The sequence below is a fragment of the Crinia signifera genome, chromosome 1 (assembly GCF_055691185.1).
Source record: "Crinia signifera chromosome 1, ASM5569118v1, whole genome shotgun sequence".
Lineage (NCBI taxonomy): Eukaryota > Metazoa > Chordata > Amphibia > Anura > Myobatrachidae > Crinia > Crinia signifera.
In genome coordinates this window covers 439954162-439975052 of record NC_139217.1, presented here as the reverse complement: position 1 = coordinate 439975052, position 20891 = coordinate 439954162, and the positions used below count along the sequence as shown (strand labels likewise).

The following is a 20891-nucleotide window of genomic DNA, read 5'->3' as shown; positions in this document are numbered from 1 at the left end:
GACTAGGAATATTGGGTTACTAGTGCTGGGACTAACCTAACTGTAAACTGACACACACTGCTGCAGTTCTCCTTTAAAATTACCCACCAAGCAGTACTGATAGCTGCTGGAACGCACCTCGTTTGAGGTGACACGCACGGCCATCTTGGAAAACGGGGGCATACTTAATTTTGTTCTCTAAAACACGGAGGGGACGCGCATAAGGTGAGCCAGAGCACCTTAGGGGTCTGACTAGCCCATCTGTATATAAATCGCCGCATTATAAGGTTGCCACACTTGGTTTAACAGTGGTTTTGACGGTGGAACGCACCGCATTGCCGTTTGAAACGCACGGCCATTTTAAAATTTGATATAGCAGCGCATAGCAGCCTATTAGAAGCTATGCTGGAATCATGTGGTATGCCGAGGTTTGAACACACAGGGCACCCGTACAGCAATACACAGCTGTACCATATGCTATCAGAGTGGAGTGCTTTATAAGGAGTGTGCTTAGTGTGTGTCAGTGTATCCTGACTCTTGTACTGTGTGGATGTCTAAGCTGACCTGTCTTGAGAAAGGCCACCTGGTGGCCGAAACGTAGACTGACTACTATGCCTGATTGGTAATGTACCCTGAATAAACTTTTCATGATTTACTGGTGAGTGCCCTTATTGGAATATCCAACCCTGCTATAAATTGGGACACATTGTGTCACCTTAAAGGAGCACCGCGACTTGTTACATTGTTGGCTGGGAGTGCGGAATGACAGAATCTATATATATATATATATATATACACACAGTTTAGTGTTCCTTCTAGGAACAGGGGCGGGCAGGGCGCCGCTGCACGGGTGCAGCGTCAAGGGGGCAGACCGGGCCCGCCGACATCACTGTTCTGGGCGGTCCCGGGCCGCCGACGTCACAAAAGGGACGTACCCGGGCCGCGCCATGCTGAAAAAAGGGCAGGCCCGGCTGCCGCCGTCAAGAAAGGGGTGGGCCAGGCCACCGCCTTCACTGAAGGGGGCGGGCCCGGCCGCCCCAAAGGCTCTGCACTGCCGGGGGAAGCGACGGGGCTTTTCAATCTACTGCAGCGCCGGGCTTCCCCGGTACCACCAGACGAGGAGGCAGGCTGTTTTAGCATGGCGTTCCCAGAGGGGCAGGGCGCATTTTGGCCTTTAAAAAATCAGACAGGGCGCAGCGGGAACACTACAGTTGTGCTCATAAGTTTAGGTACTTGTGTATTTGCAGGACGCCCAATTTGCATAAGTACGCAGGTGCAGGTGTAGTGAAATCACATCGAATGGCACGGTTTTGTACGCAGTTAGCGTAGCGCATTGTCAATATCAGCGTAGTGTTCGCGCGGGCTGCATAAATAGCGTAGTCAGTCAGAAGTAGCTTAGTGTTCCCGCTCCCTGTCAGATTCAGTCAGAGGTGAAGAAGAAGTGACTGCATAATGGCTGCAGAACCTGTCACAATGTTCACCTTGCCACAGACAGAGGAGGCGGCAGTGGTTTTCTTCCAGCAGCACCATTTGCTGCCAGTGACACAAACTTGTGTTAATGGACACCCAATGCCCTTAAATATGAAGGAGTGCAAGTGGCGCTACCATATTAAAACGTGTCGGAAGAAGGTGAGCCTCCGTGCGGCACATTGGTTCCCGTTTACCTTTCCTTACGCTGATACGGTTAATTTATTCATGGGTGGAGGAGCTCACAAGTATCAGTTTCTGCGAGCGACAACTCAAGTTGCTATACAATAACCTGATGCGGGAGGCCTGCACCGTGGACCTAATGTCACAGCCCCAACGCTGTATTGGCAGTCCTGGGAAAATCGTGGAAGTCGACGAGAGCCTCTTTGTACAGAGGAAAAGTCACGTGGGATTAAGGCTGCCTCACCAGTGGCTATTCGGAGGTATTTCAAGAGACACCAGTGCTTTGTTACACCTGTACAAAGACGTGTCGCCAGTACCCTGATGGCCGCCATTAATCAATTCATTGAACCGGGAACGACTATCTACTCCGATTGCTGGCGTGCCTATAACGCTGAGCAGCTGGAGCAGGCGGGGTACTACCATGCTCGGGTGAACCACAGGTTTAAGTTTGTCAATCCAGAGACTGGTGTTCACACACAAAACATTGAGCGCCTATGGGGATCCTGTAAATGGCGCAACAAGCGTCAAAGAGGCAGCGCGTGCCAGAATCTCGACTCCTACCTTCAGGAATTTATCTGGTGAAAGACTGTGGGTGCAGAAAATGCTTTTGAGCGTATTATTTATGCACTTTCTCTTCTTCCAAAGGCTGCTGCATAATCAGAAGAATGACTTATTATTTTCTTTGTTCTTGATTAATTGTTATTATTGTAATTTGTTAATTTGATATTTTCTTCTTAATTATTAAGTAAACTCCAGTTAACAGTTACCACATGTCGTCATTACTGTCTCAGATGTATGATATGGCAGGTGTGAATGTGTTCCTAAAAACCCCCCACTATCCACGCCAGCCCGAAGCATGCGAGCCCCGTGAGGGGACGCGTTACGCGTCGTTCCAACCTTTTATACCCCCACTATCGGCGTGGATTTGATTTTATAAAGCTTGGTGAGCGCAAAGAGCCACCGAGCCCAAAGGGTGGCGAGCAAAGCGAGCCCCGCGAGGGGACGCGGACTATTTTACATGTATTTCGTGTCGCTGCACTGCGCTCGCCACGCTTCGGGCTCCCCACACTTTATTAAATCAACTCCACGCCGACGTGGATAGTGGGAGTATGAAAAGGTCGGGAGGACGCGTTCCGCCACGCTTCGGGTGACGTGGATAGTGGGGGTGTGCTAAATTGCATTGCATCACATAGACATGTACACTGGGGGTGTTTTGCTAAATCGCATCGCACGCAAAATCGCATGTGATCGCATGCGATTTTGCGTGTGATGCGATGCGATCAGCGGTCAGGGTGCAGTGAATAAATTAACTAGGGAGATCGCATCACATCGCATGAAAACGTGCCATGCGATGTGATTTCACTACGCAGATTAGCCCACTAAGCAAATAGCTTAGTGGGCGCCCTGCAAATACACAAGTACCTAAGTTTACATACCCTAGCAGAATTTGTAATTTTCTGGCCATTTGTTGTCGAACAACTGTGTTTACTCTTTTTAAATCACAATGACAACATAAATTACGTAAATGACCCTGATCAAAAGTTTACATACCCTAGTTCTTAATACCTTGTATTGCCCCCTTTAACATCAATGACAGCTTGAAGTCTTTTGTGGTAATTGTGGATGAGGCTCTTTATGATCTCAGATGGTAAAGCTGCCCATTCTTCTTGGCAAATAGCCTCCAGTTCCTGTAAATTCTTGGGCTGGCTTGCATCAACTGCAATCTCCCCAGAGTGGCTCAATGGTATTGAGGTCAGGAGACTGAGATGGCCACTCCAGAACCTTCACTTTATTCTGCTGTAGCCAATGACAGGCCTTGTATTTTGGATCATTGTCATGTAAGAACGTCCAAATACGTCCCATGCACAGCTTCCGGGCTGATGAGTGCAAATTTTCCTCCAGTATTTTCTGATAACATGCTGCATTCATCTTACCATCAATTTTGACCAAGTTTCCAGTGCCTTTGTAGCTCACACATCCTCAAAACATCAGTGATCCACCTCCGTGTTTCACAGTAGGAATGGTGTACCTTTCATCATAGGCCTTGTTGACTCCTCTCCAAATGTAACGTTTATGGTTGTGGGTGGCAAAAAGTTCAATTTTGGTGTAATCACTCCAAATGACTTTGTTCCAGAACTTTTGAGGCTTGTCTCTGTGCTGCTTGGAGTATTGTAAGCGGGATGCTTTGTGGCATTTGCATAGTAATGACTTTCTTCTGGCGATTCGACCATGCAGCCCATTTTTCTTCAAATGCCTCCTTATTGTGCATCTTGAAATAAACACACCACTTTTTTTCAGAGTCCTGTATTTCAGCTAAAGTTATTTGTGGATTTTTCTTTGCATCCCCAACAAGTTTCATGGCAGTTGTGGCTGAATTTTTTGTTGGTCTACCTGCCTGTGATTTAGTTTCCGCAGAATCCCTCATTTTCCACTTCTTAATCAGAGTTTGAACACTGCTGATTGGTATTCTCAATTGCATGGATATCTTTTTATATCCCTTTCCTGTTTTATGCAGTTCAATTACCTTTTCCCGCAGATCCTTTGACAATTATTTTGCTTTCCCCATATCTCCAAATCCAGACACGTCAGTGCAGATTTGGATGAAAGATGCAAGGGTCTTTCAGGAGTGCAGAAACTCACTGACCTTTTATACAGACACACTGATTACAATCAAACAGATCACAGGTAAGGATGGTTACCTTTAGTAGCCATTCAAACCCGATTGTGTCAACTTGTGTGCATGTTATCAGGCCAAAATCTCGAGGGTGTAAAAACTTTTGATCAGGGTCATTTGGGTAGTTTCTGTTGTCAATATGATTTAAAAAGAGTAACCAACCCAACCACTAACCATGAGTGAAAGAAAAGTTGATTTATCATTCATATTTTCTGACAAATGGCCAGAAGTATGGGTAAGGGTCCAGGGGTAAGGGTAAAGTCCCTGCGCCTTCAGTGTTCATTTAGCTAAAGTGAATAAAGTGAATATCCTGAAAGATGTGTGTCAAAATTGCGTACCGGACAGTGGGAGAATTTTTACCTGTAGCAGTTTTTTAGCCGGTCATTCCTCTCTGAAGTACATCTCATTCAGTAACTGGTGAGCTTGCCAGCAGTGTAGGTACACAGGGGAAAAAACAATGTATGAATGATTGCACTGTTTAGGTGATTTTACTGGTGATTATTAGTGCTATACTGCCACCATGTGCTTAAATATTATTATAGCATACCCAATGTGAGATATATAGAATCATAAGACTCACATTATTTAGGGGTCCATGTATATGCAGGGACCCCTCTTAGTTCTTCGGATGTGTACCTTAAAATCAAAAGAGTACTCCCACCAGGAAAAGAAAAGCTTGATAACGTTTTAAAACATTTATTACATTACACACAATAAAACAGAAAAGGTGGACAATATAAAAGCTTTTGTGGTGTATACTGTATCAGTCATGGAGAGGTAGTTACTCATGCCCAATGCATTTCGTCCCTTTTATAATGTTTGGGACTTCCTCAGGGGTCATGTTTAGGGGACCATGCACCCATACATATTTCAGGAAAATCTCCCGCGATCATGGTTACTGTACTCCATATAGGTAGGGGCTAATCTATCACACAAATATTCCTTGTTAGGAGTTTATTTCTATATTATATAACACAGATAGGGAAAAGAACCCCTACACCCAGGTGAAAAAAGCGCTATTAAATTAAATATTACTTTCCTGGAACAATAAAGTTATCCATTCATCCTAGAACAATAAAGTTATCCATTCATCCTAGAAAAATCTGTCTCCAATTATATTGGATGAGAGAGTGAACGTTTAAGGAGGATAATATTGATACGCCTATATTATATGATACTCTTGTGAGTAATCTGTAAGGGGGGAACCCCAAATTTTTATTGTTCAAATTTACCATCTGTATTAACCCCTTCCCGACATTTGACGTACATTTACGTCATGGTCGGGAAGCACTTCCCGACACATGGCGTAAATGTACGTCATGGATTTAAACTGTCACCGCGTCTATAGACGCGGTGACAGTTTCAACATGTCTGCTGTCCCTGACAGCAGACATGTCCGTGCATGCCCAGGGGGGGCTGCGATGCCGCCCCCCCGTCGGCGATCGCTGTGATTGGCTGTTCAGTGTGAACAGCCATTCACAGCGTTTTCCTGTGTCACCGGCGAATAACGTTCGCCGGTGACACGGGATCAGAGGTGATTGGTGCTGTAAAGTACAGCACCAATCACCGCGGGGTGTAAGGGTGACACTGGTGTCACCCCACCTCACCCCGCCCGCCCCCAAAGGCCGTGATTGGTCCGTCGGACCGACGGACCAATCACAGCCAAGGAGGGGGATTTAAACTAACGGTGACTGCACTGCAGACGCCATTCCGGTCTGGAATAGCGTGCAGTGCGGTCACCGTACCTCCCTGCCGCCATACTGACCAGAACCTTGCTCCAAACTTGCTCCATACTTACCTGATCGCTGCTTCATCACTGCTTCCTGGATCCTGTTGCTACTTGTGCCTTCCTGTGAAATTGTGCTGCTGCAGTGTACTAGCTAGATAGAGAGATAGAGAGATAGATAGAGAGATAGAGAGATAGATAGAGAGATAGAGAGAGATAGAGAGAGATAGAGAGAGATAGAGAGAGATAGAGAGAGATAGAGAGAGATAGAGAGAGAGATAGTGTCAGAGAGTGCTATATTTTGTGCTGCTGCAGTGTGATATAGTTATAGATAGAGAGAGATAGAGAGAGAGAGATAGATAGAGAGGCCTAGTGACAGAGTGCTATATTTTGTGCTGCTGCAGTGTGATAGTTATAGAGAGATAGAGAGAGATAGAGAGAGAGAGATAGAGAGAGATAGTGACAGATTGTGCTATATATTTTTTATATAACTGACTGCTGCCCCCTCCTTTTGTGCTGATCAGTATAAATTAACTGATCAGCAACTTTTTGGGGGCGCAGGTTTTTTTTTATATATAGATATACCTGTCAGTGCTGCTGCTGCAGTGTCATAGAGTGATAGATAGTGAGAGATAGAGAGAGATAGTGACAGAGAGTGATAGAGAGTGCTAAATTTTGTGTCTGCTGCCCCCGCCTTTTGTGCTGATCACTATATCTGAGGTGATCAGCAACTTTTTTGGGGGTACAGAGGTTTTTTTTTTTTTTTATATATACCTGTCAGTTGCACCAAAGGTTGTGCACCTGCTGCACCTCACTGGTAATCAGTGTCGCATCAGTGATCACCTTTTTTTTTTTTTGAGGGTGCTGTGGGGTCTTTTTTTAATTTTTTTTTTACACACACTGTGATTTTGTGGGTGTCCTGTGGCCACTGTGCGCTGATCAGTGACGTACATCACTGATCAGCTTTTTCGGCACAGGGTTGATCTATTTTTTTTTTTTTTTTGATCAAATTCCTGTTGCCTTTGAGCGCTGTTCAGTGACAGACGTTACTGACCAACATCTGTGCTCAATTTTTGGCGCAGGACCTTTTTTTTTTTTTTTAACCCCTTCAATTTTTTATTTTTAACCCCTTCATTTTTTTTTTTTTATTGGTATAAAGTATTTTTTTTTTTTCTGCACTACATACACACTACATACCCCCCGGATTGAAATAAAGTTTGTACCCCCCCCTACACTATACACGTGTTGAAACATTTCACTACCAGTAACACAAAAATAAAAATGGCATCCCAAATGTCCTCCCAAATGTCCTCCCAGTCATCCAGGAGAATGTATTCAGTGGAGGAGGCATATGCCATGCTTGCTTCTGACTCTGACACAGCCAGTGATGCAAGCGGGGAATTTGAAGGATTTGCCTTAAGCTCCTCTTCCTCCTCTGGTGATGAGGGACCCCCTCAAAGACGCCCCCGTAGAGCAGCTGAGACACCCCCCCCAATAATTGATCTCGTATGGACCCCACCACCAGACAATTTTGAGCCCCAGGTTCCTGAGTTTTTGGCCATGCCAGGAATCCAATTTGATTCCACAGGTCTCAGAGAAATTGACTTTTTCAAATTATTTTTCTCTGATGATTTTATAAATTTAATGGTGGACCAAACTAATTTATATGCCCAGCAGTTTATTGCTCAAAACCCCACGTCATCATTTGCTAGGTGGACCCCTGTAGATGCAGTAGAGATGATGACGTTTTGGGGTCTGGTGTTTCATATGGGCATAGTAAAAAAGCCAGAAATTAGGCAATATTGGAGTACAGATGTTCTGTACAGTACTCCATTTTACCGTATGGCCATGACCCGGACTCGATTTGAGACAATTCTTAAATTTATACATTACACCGATAATGCACAGTGCCCACCCAGAGATGATCCCACCTTTGACCGGCTATTCAAAGTCAGGCCGGTCATTGATCATTTCAGTGCCAAATTTGAAGAGGTGTACATCCCTGAAAAATTTATTTGTATCGACGAGTCCCTTATACATTTTAAAGGAAGGGTTAAATTCCGCCAGTACCTTCCCAGTAAGAGGGCAAGGTATGGCATAAAAATGTATAAACTGTGTGAAAGCACCTCAGGGTACACCCACAGGTTTAGGGTTTATGAAGGGAAGGATTCAAGAATTGAACCGCCAGAATGCCCCCCCTCCCTCGTAGGTGTTAGTGGGAAAATTGTCTGGGATTTAGTGCACCCCTTCCTGGATAAAGGTTATCACCTCTATGTGGATAACTTTTACACCAGCATCCCCCTGTTTAAGGCCCTTGGTTCAAGAGGTACAGCAGCTTGCGGTACTGTGCGCAAGAACCAAAGAGGCCTCCCAAAAACGCACATTGCCCAAGTAATGAGAAGGGGTGAAAGCAGGGGAATATGCAACGAAAATATGTTGTTGGTCAAATATAAGGACAAGAGGGATGTCCTTATACTGACAACAATTCACGGAGACAGTACCACCTCCATCCCTGTACGAGGTACCAGTACCCACACCTCCAAACCTAATTGTATCCTGGATTACAATAGGTACATGGGCGGAGTTGATCTTTCAGATCAGGTACTGAAGCCGTACAGTGCCCTGCGGAAAACAAAAATCTGGTACAAGAAGGTGGCCGTGTATATCATCCAGATGGCACTGTATAACGCTTACGTGCTATTCCGTTCTACCGGCCAGAGGGGGACATTTATGCACTTTCAAGAGGAAGTCATAAAGGGCCTAATATTTGGGAACCAGCAGGCAGAGGGCCCCAGTACTTCTAGTACTGGTCCCCGTATTGTACCAGGGCAGCATTTTCCTGATGAAATCCCCTCCACTGGAAAAAAGGGCAGGACACAAAAAAGGTGCAAAGTTTGCTATAAAAAGGGAATAAGAAAGCAAACTATTTTCCAGTGTGACACTTGCCCCGACAAACCCGGCCTATGTATAAAGGAGTGTTTTAAAATATACCACACATCTATGGAATATTAGGTTCATAATTTCACCGTGCTTCGGGGGTCTTGCTAATGCCACATAGCACCCACCATTCATTCCACCAGAATCTGAGCCGCAAAATCCAAAAATCACTCCTTCCCTTCTGAGTCCTGCCATGCACCCAACTGGTATTTTTTGGTCACATGTGAGGCATTGCCGTACTTGGGAGAAATTGGGGCACAGATTTTGGGGTGCTTTTTCTCCTTCATTCCTTGTGAAAATGAAAAATTTTGAGCCAGAACTGCATTTTTGTGTAAAAAAATGTAATTTTTCATGTTCACTGCCCACTTGTATCAAAATTGGTGAAACCCCTGGGGGTTTGAAATGTACACTATACCCCTAGATGAATTCCCTGAGGGGTGTAGTTTGCAAAATGGGGTGACTTGTGGGGGGGTTCCACTGTATTGGTGCAACATAGCACCCACCATTCATTCCACCAAAATCTGTGCTGCAAAATCCAAAAATCACTCCTTCCCTTCTGAGTCCTGCCATGCACCCAACTGGTACTTTTTGGTCACATGTGAGGCATTGCCGTACTTGGGAGAAATTGGGGCACATATTTTGGGGTGCTTTGTCTCCTTCATACCTTGTGAAAATTAAAAATTTTGAGCCAGAACTGCATTTTTGTGTAAAAAAATGTAATTTTTCATGTTCACTGCCCACTTGTATCAAAATTGGTGAAACCCCTGGGGGTTTGAAATGTACACTATACCCCTAGATGAATTCCCTGAGGGGTGTAGTTTGCAAAATGGGGTCACTTGTGGGGGGGTTCCACTGTATTGGTGCTTTGGGGGTCTTGCTAATGCGACATAGCACCCACCATCATTCCACCAGAATTTGTGCTGCAAAATCCAAATATCACTCCTTCCCTTCTGAGTCCTGCCACTTTTTGGTCACACATGAGGCATTGCCGTACTCGGGAGAAATTGGGGCACAGATTTTGGGGTGCTTTGTCTCCTTCATACCTTCTGAAAATGAAAAATTTTGAGCCAGAACTGCATTTTTGTGTAAAAAAATGTAATTTTTCATTTTCACTGCCCACTTGTATCAAAATTGGTGAAACCCCTGGGGGTTTGAAATGTACACTATACCCCTAGATGAATTCCCTGAGGGGTGTAGTTTGCAAAATGGGGTGACTTGTGGGGGGGGTTCCACTGTATTGGTGCAACATAGCACCCACCATTCATTCCACCAAAATCTGTGCTGCAAAATCCAAAAATCACTCCTTCCCTTCTGAGTCCTGCCATGCACCCAACTGGTACTTTTTGGTCACATGTGAGGCATTGCCGTACTTGGGAGAAATTGGGGCACATATTTTGGGGTGCTTTGTCTCCTTCATACCTTGTGAAAATTAAAAATTTTGAGCCAGAACTGCATTTTTGTGTAAAAAAATGTAATTTTTCATGTTCACTGCCCACTTGTATCAAAATTGGTGAAACCCCTGGGGGTTTGAAATGTACACTATACCCCTAGATGAATTCCCTGAGGGGTGTAGTTTGCAAAATGGGGTCACTTGTGGGGGGGTTCCACTGTCTTGGTGCTTGGGGGGTCTTGCTAATGCGACATAGCACCCACCAAAATTCCACCAGAATCTGAGCTGTAAAATCCAAAAATCACTCCTTCCCTTCTGAGTCCTGCCATGCACCCAACTGGTATTTTTTGGTCACATGTGAGGCATTGCCGTACTCGGGAGAAATTGGGGCACAGATTTTGGGGTGCTTTTTCTCCTTCATTCCTTGTGAAAATGAAAAATTTTGAGCCAGAACTGCATTTTTGTGTAAAAAAATGTAATTTTTCATGTTCACTGCCCACTTGTATCAAAATTGGTGAAACCCCTGGGGGTTTGAAATGTACACTATACCCCTAGATGAATTCCCTGAGGGGTGTCGTTTGCAAAATGGGGTCACTTGTGGGGGGGTTCCACTGTATTGGTGCTTGGGGGGTCTTGCTAATGCGACATAGCACCCACCAAAATACCACCAGAATCTGAGCTGCAAAATCCAAAAATCACTCCTTCCCTTCTGAGTCCTGCCATGCACCCAACTGGTATTTTTTGGTCACATGTGAGGCATTGCCGTACTCGGGAGAAATTGGGGCACAGATTTTGGGGTGCTTTTTCTCCTTCATTCCTTGTGAAAATGAAAAATATTGAGCCAGAACTGCATTTTTGTGTTAAAAAATGTAATTTTTTCATGTTCACTGCCCACTTGTATCAAAATTGGTGAAACCCCTGGGGGTTTGAAATGTACACTATACCCCTAGATGAATTCCCTGAGGGGTGTAGTTTGCAAAATGGGGTCACTTGTGGGGGGGTTCCACTGTATTGGTGCAACATAGCACCCACCATTCATTCCACCAAAATCTGTGCTGCAAAATCCAAAAATCACTCCTTCCCTTCTGAGTCCTGCCATGCACCCAACTGGTACTTTTTGGTCACATGTGAGGCATTGCCGTACTCGGGAGAAATTGGGGCACAGATTTTGGGGTGCTTTTTCTCCTTCATACCTTCTGAAAATGAAAAATTTTGAGCCAGAACTGCATTTTTGTGTAAAAAAATGTAATTTTTCATGTTCACTGCCCACTTGTATCAAAATTGGTGAAACCCCTGGGGGTTTGAAATGTACACTATACCCCTAGATGAATTCCCTGAGGGGTGTAGTTTGCAAAATGGGGTCACTTGTGGGGGGGTTCCACTGTATTGGTGCTTGGGGGGTCTTGCTAATGCGACATAGCACCCACCAAAATTCCACCAGAATCTGAGCTGCAAAATCCAAAAATCACTCCTTCCCTTCTGAGTCCTGTCATGCACCCAACTGGTATTTTTTGGTCACATGTGAGGCATTGCCGTACTCGGGAGAAATTGGGGCACAGATTTTGGGGTGCTTTTTCTCCTTCATTCCTTGTGAAAATGAAAAATTTTGAGCCAGAACAGCATTTTTGTGTAAAAAAATGTAATTTTTCATGTTCACTGCCCACTTGTATCAAAATTGGTGAAACCCCTGGGGGTTTGAAATGTACACTATACCCCTAGATGAATTCCCTGAGGGGTGTAGTTTGCAAAATGGGGTGACTTGTGGGGGGGTTCCACTGTATTGGTGCAACATAGCACCCACCATTCATTCCACCAAAATCTGTGCTGCAAAATCCAAAAATCACTCCTTCCCTTCTGAGTCCTGCCATGCACCTAACTGGTACTTTTTGGTCACATGTGAGGAATTGCCGTACTCGGGAGAAATTGGGGCACAGATTTTGGGGTGCTTTTTCTCCTTCATACCTTCTGAAAATGAAAAATTTTGAGCCAGAACTGCATTTTTGTGTAAAAAAATGTAATTTTTCATTTTCACTGCCCACTTGTATCAAAATTGGTGAAACCCCTGGGGGTTTGAAATGTACACTATACCCCTAGATGAATTCCCTGAGGGGTGTAGTTTGCAAAATGGGGTCACTTGTGGGGGGGTTCCACTGTATTGGTGCTTGGGGGGTCTTGCTAATGCGACATAGCACCCACCAAAATTCCACCAGAATCTGAGCTGCAAAATCCAAATATCACTCCTTCCCTTCTGAGTCCTGCCATGCACCCAACTGGTATTTTTTGGTCACATGTGAGGCATTGCCGTACTCGGTAGAAATTGGGGCACAGATTTTGGGGGGCTTTGTCTCCTTCATTCCTTGTGAAAATGAAAAATTTTGAGCCAGAACTGCATTTTTGTGTAAAAAATTTAATTTTTCATTTTCACTGCCCAGTTGGACCACAATTGGTGAAACCCCTGGGGGTTTGAAATGTACACTATACCCCTAGATGAATTCCCTGAGGGGTGTAGTTTGCAAAATGGGGTCACTTGTGGGGGGGTTCCTAAATTTTAGCATCTTATGGTGCCTAGAAACCTACATGGTGCCTAAAAAATAATCTCATAAAAAGGAGGCTCCAAAATCAAGTAGGTGCTCCTTCTATTATGAAGCCTGTGGTTTGGTCAACGTGCACACTAGGGCCACATATAGGATATTTATGAAAACAAAAGATTTGGGGGAATCAATTTTTAGTCACATTTCTCTAGTAAAATGTACTGTGTTCCTTAGAAAAATGTATTAAAATTGCAAATCTGCAAAAAAAATGAAATTTTGAAATTTCACCTACACTTTGTTTTAATTCCTGTGAAACACCTAAAGGGTTAACAAACTTCCAAAATGCTGTTTTGAATACTGTGAGGGGTGCAGTTTTTGAAATGGCATCATTTATGGGGGTGTCTCACATACAAGTCCCTCAAAGTCACATCAGAACTGAACTGGTCCCTAAAAAAATCAGTGTTTGAAATTTTCTTGAAAATTTGAGAATTTGCTATTCATATTGTAAGCCTCCTAGTGTCCAAAAAAATTAAAAGGAAGTTGAAATAATGATGGAAACATAAAGTAGACATATGGTCTATGTTAGTTATTAACTATTTTGAGTGGTAAGATTATTTGTCTCACAAGCAGAAAATTTAACATTTTGCAAATCGCTAAATTTTCCATTTTTTCACGACATTTTGGTATTTTTCACAAAAAAACACAGACTGTATCGACCCAAATTTACCACTAATTTGAAGTACAATGTGTCACGAAAAAACAATCTCAAAATCACTGGGATAAGTAAAAGCAAAAAAAAGTTATCCCCACTTAAGTGAGACATGTCAGATTTGAAAAAAATGGCTCTGTCAGGAACGCAAAAACTAGCTCTGTCAGGAAGGGGTTAATCCTATGTTCCATACTAGGAGTGTGAGAGAATCTCAGTTTTGATAAAACGTTGATATATTGTGATAGTATTATACGACGACACCTCTTTGATTTTTCTCATTTCATGGTCTCTGAGAAAAACCTGAAAAAGAGGGAATCACCAAAACCACATGTACCAGGAGAGTAATATTTAATTTAATAGCGCTTTTTTTCACCTGGGTGTAGGGGTTCTTTTCCCTATCTGTGCTTCTTTTAGAGGGCTGGTATTACCTTCTTTTCCCTACCACCCAAAATTAAAAAGCTGCTTACAGCCTAATCTTTTTCTCTCCCCATTTTTTTGTACACATTCATTCTATATTATATAAGGCCTGCTTAGTGGTGTCCATGCCCTTGCACGGGACCGTAACTCCGGGCAAAGACACCACAGCGGCAGCCATATTTGTGCCCATTTATTGCAGGCACTATTTTTAGGTGTACAAAGCCCGATGTTCTTCTATATGAGTGCCAGGATAATGACATCTTGCATGTCATGTTGTCCCTATTTATGAATGTTATAAATAAGGAGCAAACATGTATGAATAAATGTATGACTATGTGACTATCTACATACATCTTTAAGATATGTGCATATATATATAGATATCTATATATATATATATCTATATATATATATATCTATATATATAGATATATATATATATATATATATATATATATATATATATATATATATATATATATAGAGAGAGAGAGAGAGAGAGAGAGAGAGAGTTATGTTCTATATAACTTATTAAACAGTATAAGATAGTTTGTTGTGGATGCAAACTGCGTATATTAGCATTATATATACCTCTGGTGTGGTTGTGCACACCTTAATACCTTTAAGAAAGAGTGTACAACTGTATATACTATTGTATTGTGGTTTAATGAACAAAACCAGTTTAATCAGCAAAGAGAAGATATAACATCAAATATAGGTAACTACAGTAGGACTATTTAAAACAAACCAATACTTATACCAATCTAGAGAGAGTTACAGCAAAGAGATACTTATACTAACAGTCTATAGCATTTCAGCAGATGGATATAACATAGATGACAATTTACAACCAATATATACATATGTACGCTAGCGCCTCCCTGGATCCAGGTTATCCATCATCAAGCAGAGGACATCATAAAGTGTGTGACCAGATGCCTGATATTTATGTGCTGTACACAACAGCAGACAATAGTACACAATTGAACCTCCTTTCATTGATCTGAGACACACACACCCTCCAAGTCATCAATGGCCCATGAACTGGATTTGTTCAGTATATAGTTTCAGGGTCCCGACTTGCAACTCAGGCATATCTTTATACATACATGCATATTTACTTATACTCATAATTTGCAAACGCAGTGTTATTCATCCGAAATGAACAGTTTACCGCTGGTAAAATGCCGATTCACATGAGACCAGACATGGTGCAAACAAGTGGTACTGTATATTTACCTTAAGTAAACTATATATATATATATATATATCATAGAAAGCAGTCATTAACATATTATATTGTAATGAGCATGCTCAGCTAAATATATGCAAAGAGTACTGTAGCACACCACTCAGAGCAGATGCATACGAAAATTGCGTATGCACGCAATTGCTGAAAAATGCCATAACGTTATTTACTTTTTAAATACTATTTTGAATTTGACAATATGTACACAAAAAAAATATAGAAATGACAAATAAACATATATCCTTGTATCACAAAATAGAGGGTGCCCTCTATGGGTCAAAGACAGATCTATTATTCTTCGTTTAGGGAGGCTAAAGCACTGGGCAACTTTGAGCTGAAAGTCACTCAAAACAGCAGGTTTGAGCGGCTTTCAGCTTAAAGCCGCCCAGTGTGTATGCCCGGGCGATGAGTGGTGTACGCTCCCGCAACATCGCCGGGAAAGCCGATCATCTGCTGGTTATACCAGCAGATGAGCGGCTTTAAAGACAGATTTGCATAGCGCTGCGCTATGCAACGCCGTCCTCCACCCTCCGTCGGCACCGGGCAGGGGGAAAGCCGCTCAGTGTGTATGCACTGAGCAGCTTTCCCCGCACATCATCCCTGTCCATACACGCTGGGCATAGTCGCCCAGTGTGTATGGACCTTAAGTAAAAATTCTTATAATATCTGTATCTTGACAAAATGGTCATTCAGACAAATTGGTTAAATCTATTTATGTAGATGACTGCTTTTGTCCATTTTCCAACTTTTGGGAGCAAATTGGTTGGTTGTAATTTGTTGCCAAAAATTTCCAGATTTCATTCCAACCAGCCAGATTGGAAAGAATCTTCTAGTGTGTATGGGCCTTAAGTCATGTGTGGCTGGTCCCTGTGGTAGATGTGAGGTATGGTAGTGTAAATTGCACCAAAATATTAATACGAACTTTGTAGATACAGTATACCAGCGTTGAATAGGAGAGAAAAAGAATGACAACCATCTCACTTCTAACCTCCTCCTAATGAACTTCTATCAACATTCAACAGCGAGTTTACTAATTACTCACCTCTAATTGTGCCCACACATGGGACCTTATTTAGATCTGAACAAATTTGTTCTCAAAATGGGCAAAACCATGTGCACTGCAGGTGGGGCAGATGTAATATGTGCAGAGAGAGTTAAGGTGGCCATACATCTACAGATCGATTGTCAGATTGGGCTGGTTGGAGCAAAAACCTGGTAATATCTGAATGAAAGCGTTTTGGGCCCCATACATCAGCAATTAATTGTTACTATCCTCCGTTCTGGAGATGATTGACACAATTAATCTTTAATGTGTGGGCTCCCCCTTTTGGCGATCCTGATCAAAAATGAACAGGGATCGCCAATCGATTGCTGAATCAGATTTTTAAACATGTTTAAAAATCTGGTTTTATTGGAGTTTCATTTTTGTATGTGTGGGCATTCTAACAGGAAAAATCTGCCGATCACTAAAACAAATCTGTAGTGTGTGGGCAAGTCAAATAGATTGATTGAAGAAACAATTTATCTGGGGGGGGGGGGGGAATTACTGGATCTGAGAAGCAATTCATTGTGATCGCAGGTGTATGGTGCCCTTTAGATTTGTGTGAGCTATTTTGTTTCTGTGGAGGGTAAATACTGGCTGCATTATTTTTACACTGCAATTTAGATTTCAGTTTCAACACACCCCACCCAAATTTAATTACATACATACAATGCGATGTGTGCTAGTTAAGCACAGAAAGCACGCCGGGATCGATGCGTCTGTGGGCACCTTAAGGGCCATGGTGAGATGTGTGCTAGGTGTGATTTTAGCTATACAATTTGAACTTGGCACATTGTGCTAATAGAACTACATAAGATTTGGACTAGACTGCAATATTGCATACACTTACAACAAGTCATGATGTGATTTAGTACAAAAATACCGGCCTGCACATACTATTTTACCTTGCGATATTGACTACACGGGAGTGTGCATCTGATGGCAAAATAAACACGGTGTGATTTAAACTACACGCTATGCGATTTGAACGAAAAAGAATCGCACCTTGTGTGGGCACCTTAACACCTGCTGAATGCACAGCCTGGACACTCCATACTGATATCCCTGGCCGCATGTCTCAAAAAACATAATGCTCATATCCATTGCCTTCTGTACAACTAACATTTTTTTTTCTCTCCATCATTATTCCTCTGAACACCACTATTGTATTGGAGCCATGGTTCCTAGTCCATGTACCATAACCCATCCACTCTGCATGCTCGAAGCCCCAATCCAGTTTTACACTACTCCCTCCATTACCCAAAACCATGCCAGCCTGATCCAAATCTCACCAGTCGCTCCTTCTGTCCCTTTCCCCTGTGAGCTCTGGAATTCCAGATCAATATGCAATAAGCTGTCCGCTATCCACGACCTCTTCATCTCCAACTCTCTAAACCTTCTAACCTTCCCTCTCTTCCTCTGACTCCAATTTCCCTGCTGCTCTCTCCTATGGGGGCTTCATCTTCACCCACTCTGTCAGGCCTGATGACCGCCAAGGCATCCTCCTCTCCCCAAACTGCACCTTTTATGTCATCCCACCCCAACCATCCCTCACCTTCTCCACCTTTGAGGTTCAATAGTTCTGACTCTTTTAGCCCATTGACCTCCATGTACCGGTTATGTACAGGTCCTCCCCATTCCTTGACAACTTTCCTGCCTCACTCAATGGCGGATTTCCTCCATTTCAAGTTTATTTTCTCTTCCTTCAGCTCTGCCCGCTTCCTTGCCAAGCCATCCTTTTTTAAATCCCTCATCCTTTTTCAGTCCTCCAGGCCCCACTGCCTCTGATACTTTCAACAGTCTCATTCACCCCACTCCTCCTCCCTTCCCATCATCCTTCACTGCCACTACATTTGCCACCTCCTCCAAAATCAAGACCTCCACAATAAAATCTCCCACATTGCCTCTGCAAGTTGGCCACCCTCAACTCCCTCCAGCCTTCACACCTAACCACAAGACAAGGAAGTCCTCTCCCACATGCTATTCTCTCCTCCCTGTCCCCCCACTGCGTGCTCTCCCCTTGCTCCCCTCTAGCTCTCTACCATCATCTTTCCCTCGCCATTCAAACATGCTCTAGCCTCACCTATTCTTAAGAAATCCAAACCTGGACCCGTAATCACCCACTAGCTACCACCCTATCTCTTCTACCATTTGCCTCCAAAGTACTTGAGTGGCATCTCACCAGCTACCTCTGACAACTCCATCCTCTATCCTCTTCAGTATAGTTTTCACCTACTCCAATGCAACTGCTTCCAGCCAAGTCTAGCAGTCACTTCTTACTAGAAATACTCCTAGTCAGAGTCCATGTGTATGGTAAAATATTAGAAAAGTCCAAAAACATCTAACAGATTGTGAAAAACTCATGCCGACCTTTTCACGTGTCGAACACGTTCATTTTGACCGGGAGATTTAGCAGTATTCAATGCTCCCGTGAGCACGGCACATCCTTCTGTTTTTCGTTCGCTGTACATTCTCCATTTTTTCAACCCCTCGCCATGCTTCCTGCTCACCCTATTGAACGTGTCAGCAGCTCACCACCCCTGACTGCTAGCATTGACCAATGTGGCGTATGAGGAGTGGCTCCATTTGTAGGCGGTGTTCAGATATTGCAGAGATATGCAGAAAAATACAATTTAGCCTAAAAAAAAAACGATTCCAAAGCAGCTAAATCTGTGTGAAAAGCTGTGTATCTCCTCAAAGTCTAAACGAAGGAGTGAGGAAGAAGAGGTGAATTGTGGGTAATAACTGAGGTGAATCATAGAAACATAGAATTCGACGGCAGATAAGAACAACTTGGCCCATCTAGTCAGACCCTTTTTTAAACATGTTACCTCAAGTCATATTTGATCCTTATTTCTTTGTAAGGATATCAATATTCCTATCCCAATCATGTTTAAATTGTACTACTGTATTTGCGTCTACCACCTCTGATGGGAGGCTATTCCACTTATCTACTACTCTTTCTGTGAATTAATTCTTCCTCACATTTCCCCTGAATCTTCCTCCCTCTAGTTTCAGTGCATGTCCTTGTGTTCTGCTGCTCCTCTTCCTGTGAGGAATGTCTCCCACCTCTACCTTGTTAAAACCCTTGATATATTTGAAAGTTTCCATCATGTCCCCCTTTACCTCCTCTGCTCCAAAGTATACATATTAAGATCTTTTAGTCTTTCCTGGTACGTTTTGTGATGTAGGCCATGGGTAGAATATACATTGAGAAAAAAATGCATCATGTGGGGGGGGAGGATAAAGTAAAAAATAATATATATCCTTCAAATGATAAAAAAATACACTTGCAGACACCAAAAAGAAATTAAAATATTAGTTTTTTATAAGTACGTAAGTTCAGTTCACCTAAAAAAAATGCAGAGAGCAAAACGGAGAGGCAAGCCAAAAAATACAGTGCGTAGCGTTCTCCATTTTTGCATTGAATACACAAACAGCGAGGTACACAAATTTCCCATAAGAAAGCAACGGCGATGACCAAGCAGCAAACATGGCAAAGCTCTCTGGTTTTTGGGGGGGCGAACCAGGAGCGTTGAATAGGGCGAGGAACATTTTTGGAGAGAGGACTGCCCTTCTTGCCCAAAAAAAGCAAACCTCGCTGGAAAAAAAACGGGAAACGGGAGCATTGAATACTGCCCATTGTCTGTCAGATATCGTAACCAGTTTGAAAATGGAACAACTTTGTAGTCAGATTATCAAACAATTCAGCACAAACTGATTAATTCAAATTTGATTTGTGAATACAAACCAAAAAACATTAGCAAATCAGTGTACACATAATGATACTCTCTTACCTCCTGGATCGAGCATCAGCCGCACTAAAATGGTTACTTGCACATTCTTCAAACAATGACGGGTAAAGAAGGGGGTTCTCATCTCCATCCATACTAGGCTGTTCTTTAGGTTGATATTAAAACAAACCTACAGAGAAATGATAAAGTTAAGGATTTAAAACTCCAAACCAGATGCAGAATCACAAACCTCTCTATGGGCGGGATGCACTAAAGGAAAAATGCACTTCAATAAACTCAATTTTTTAATTCTAATTGGAGTTAATTTTCTGACTGCACACTGTGACACATGAATTTCAGCATCTCGGGATACGTTCGGAGACCAGTTAGAAGGTTGAATTTGGAACCATCCGGGTAGATCCTGGTAACCACAAGGTCCTGAGACAAGATCACTGTGATTATTGATGAGCACACTTATTTTTTACACGGTACGCATATTGGGTGTGGTATGGGACTCCGACAGTCGGGATCCTGACAGTCATTATCCCGTCGTCGGGATCCCGACTGCCCGGAGTCAGACAGCATGGCGAGCACAAAAAAAGCCCCTTGCGGGCTCGCTGCGGTCACGGTAGCTCGCTACACGAGCCACCTATTCTCCCTCTATGGGGGTCGTGGACCCCCACAAGGGAAAATAGCGGGTGGCCGTCGGGCACCCGGCTGTCAGCATTTTGACAGTCAGGATCCCGACGTCGAGTAAACGACTGTCGGGATCCCGTCCGGCACCCACGCATATTATCACTAGCCAATGTGAAGACACAAACCTATTACACCAGAGAGCGCCATTTATCATTAC

General features: G+C 43.2%; 1 protein-coding gene across 1 annotated transcript in view; it reads right to left on the bottom strand.

The window, feature by feature from the left end:
• SLC38A9 (solute carrier family 38 member 9) overlaps positions 1-20891 on the bottom strand; it is a 174826-nt gene that overhangs the window by 149870 nt on the left and 4065 nt on the right. Inside the window, exon 2 of the mRNA XM_083153597.1 lies at positions 20102-20228. Coding sequence (XP_083009723.1) covers positions 20102-20193 — 92 coding nt within the window. The 5' untranslated portion in view covers positions 20194-20228. The remainder of the gene's footprint in view (positions 1-20101; positions 20229-20891) is intronic.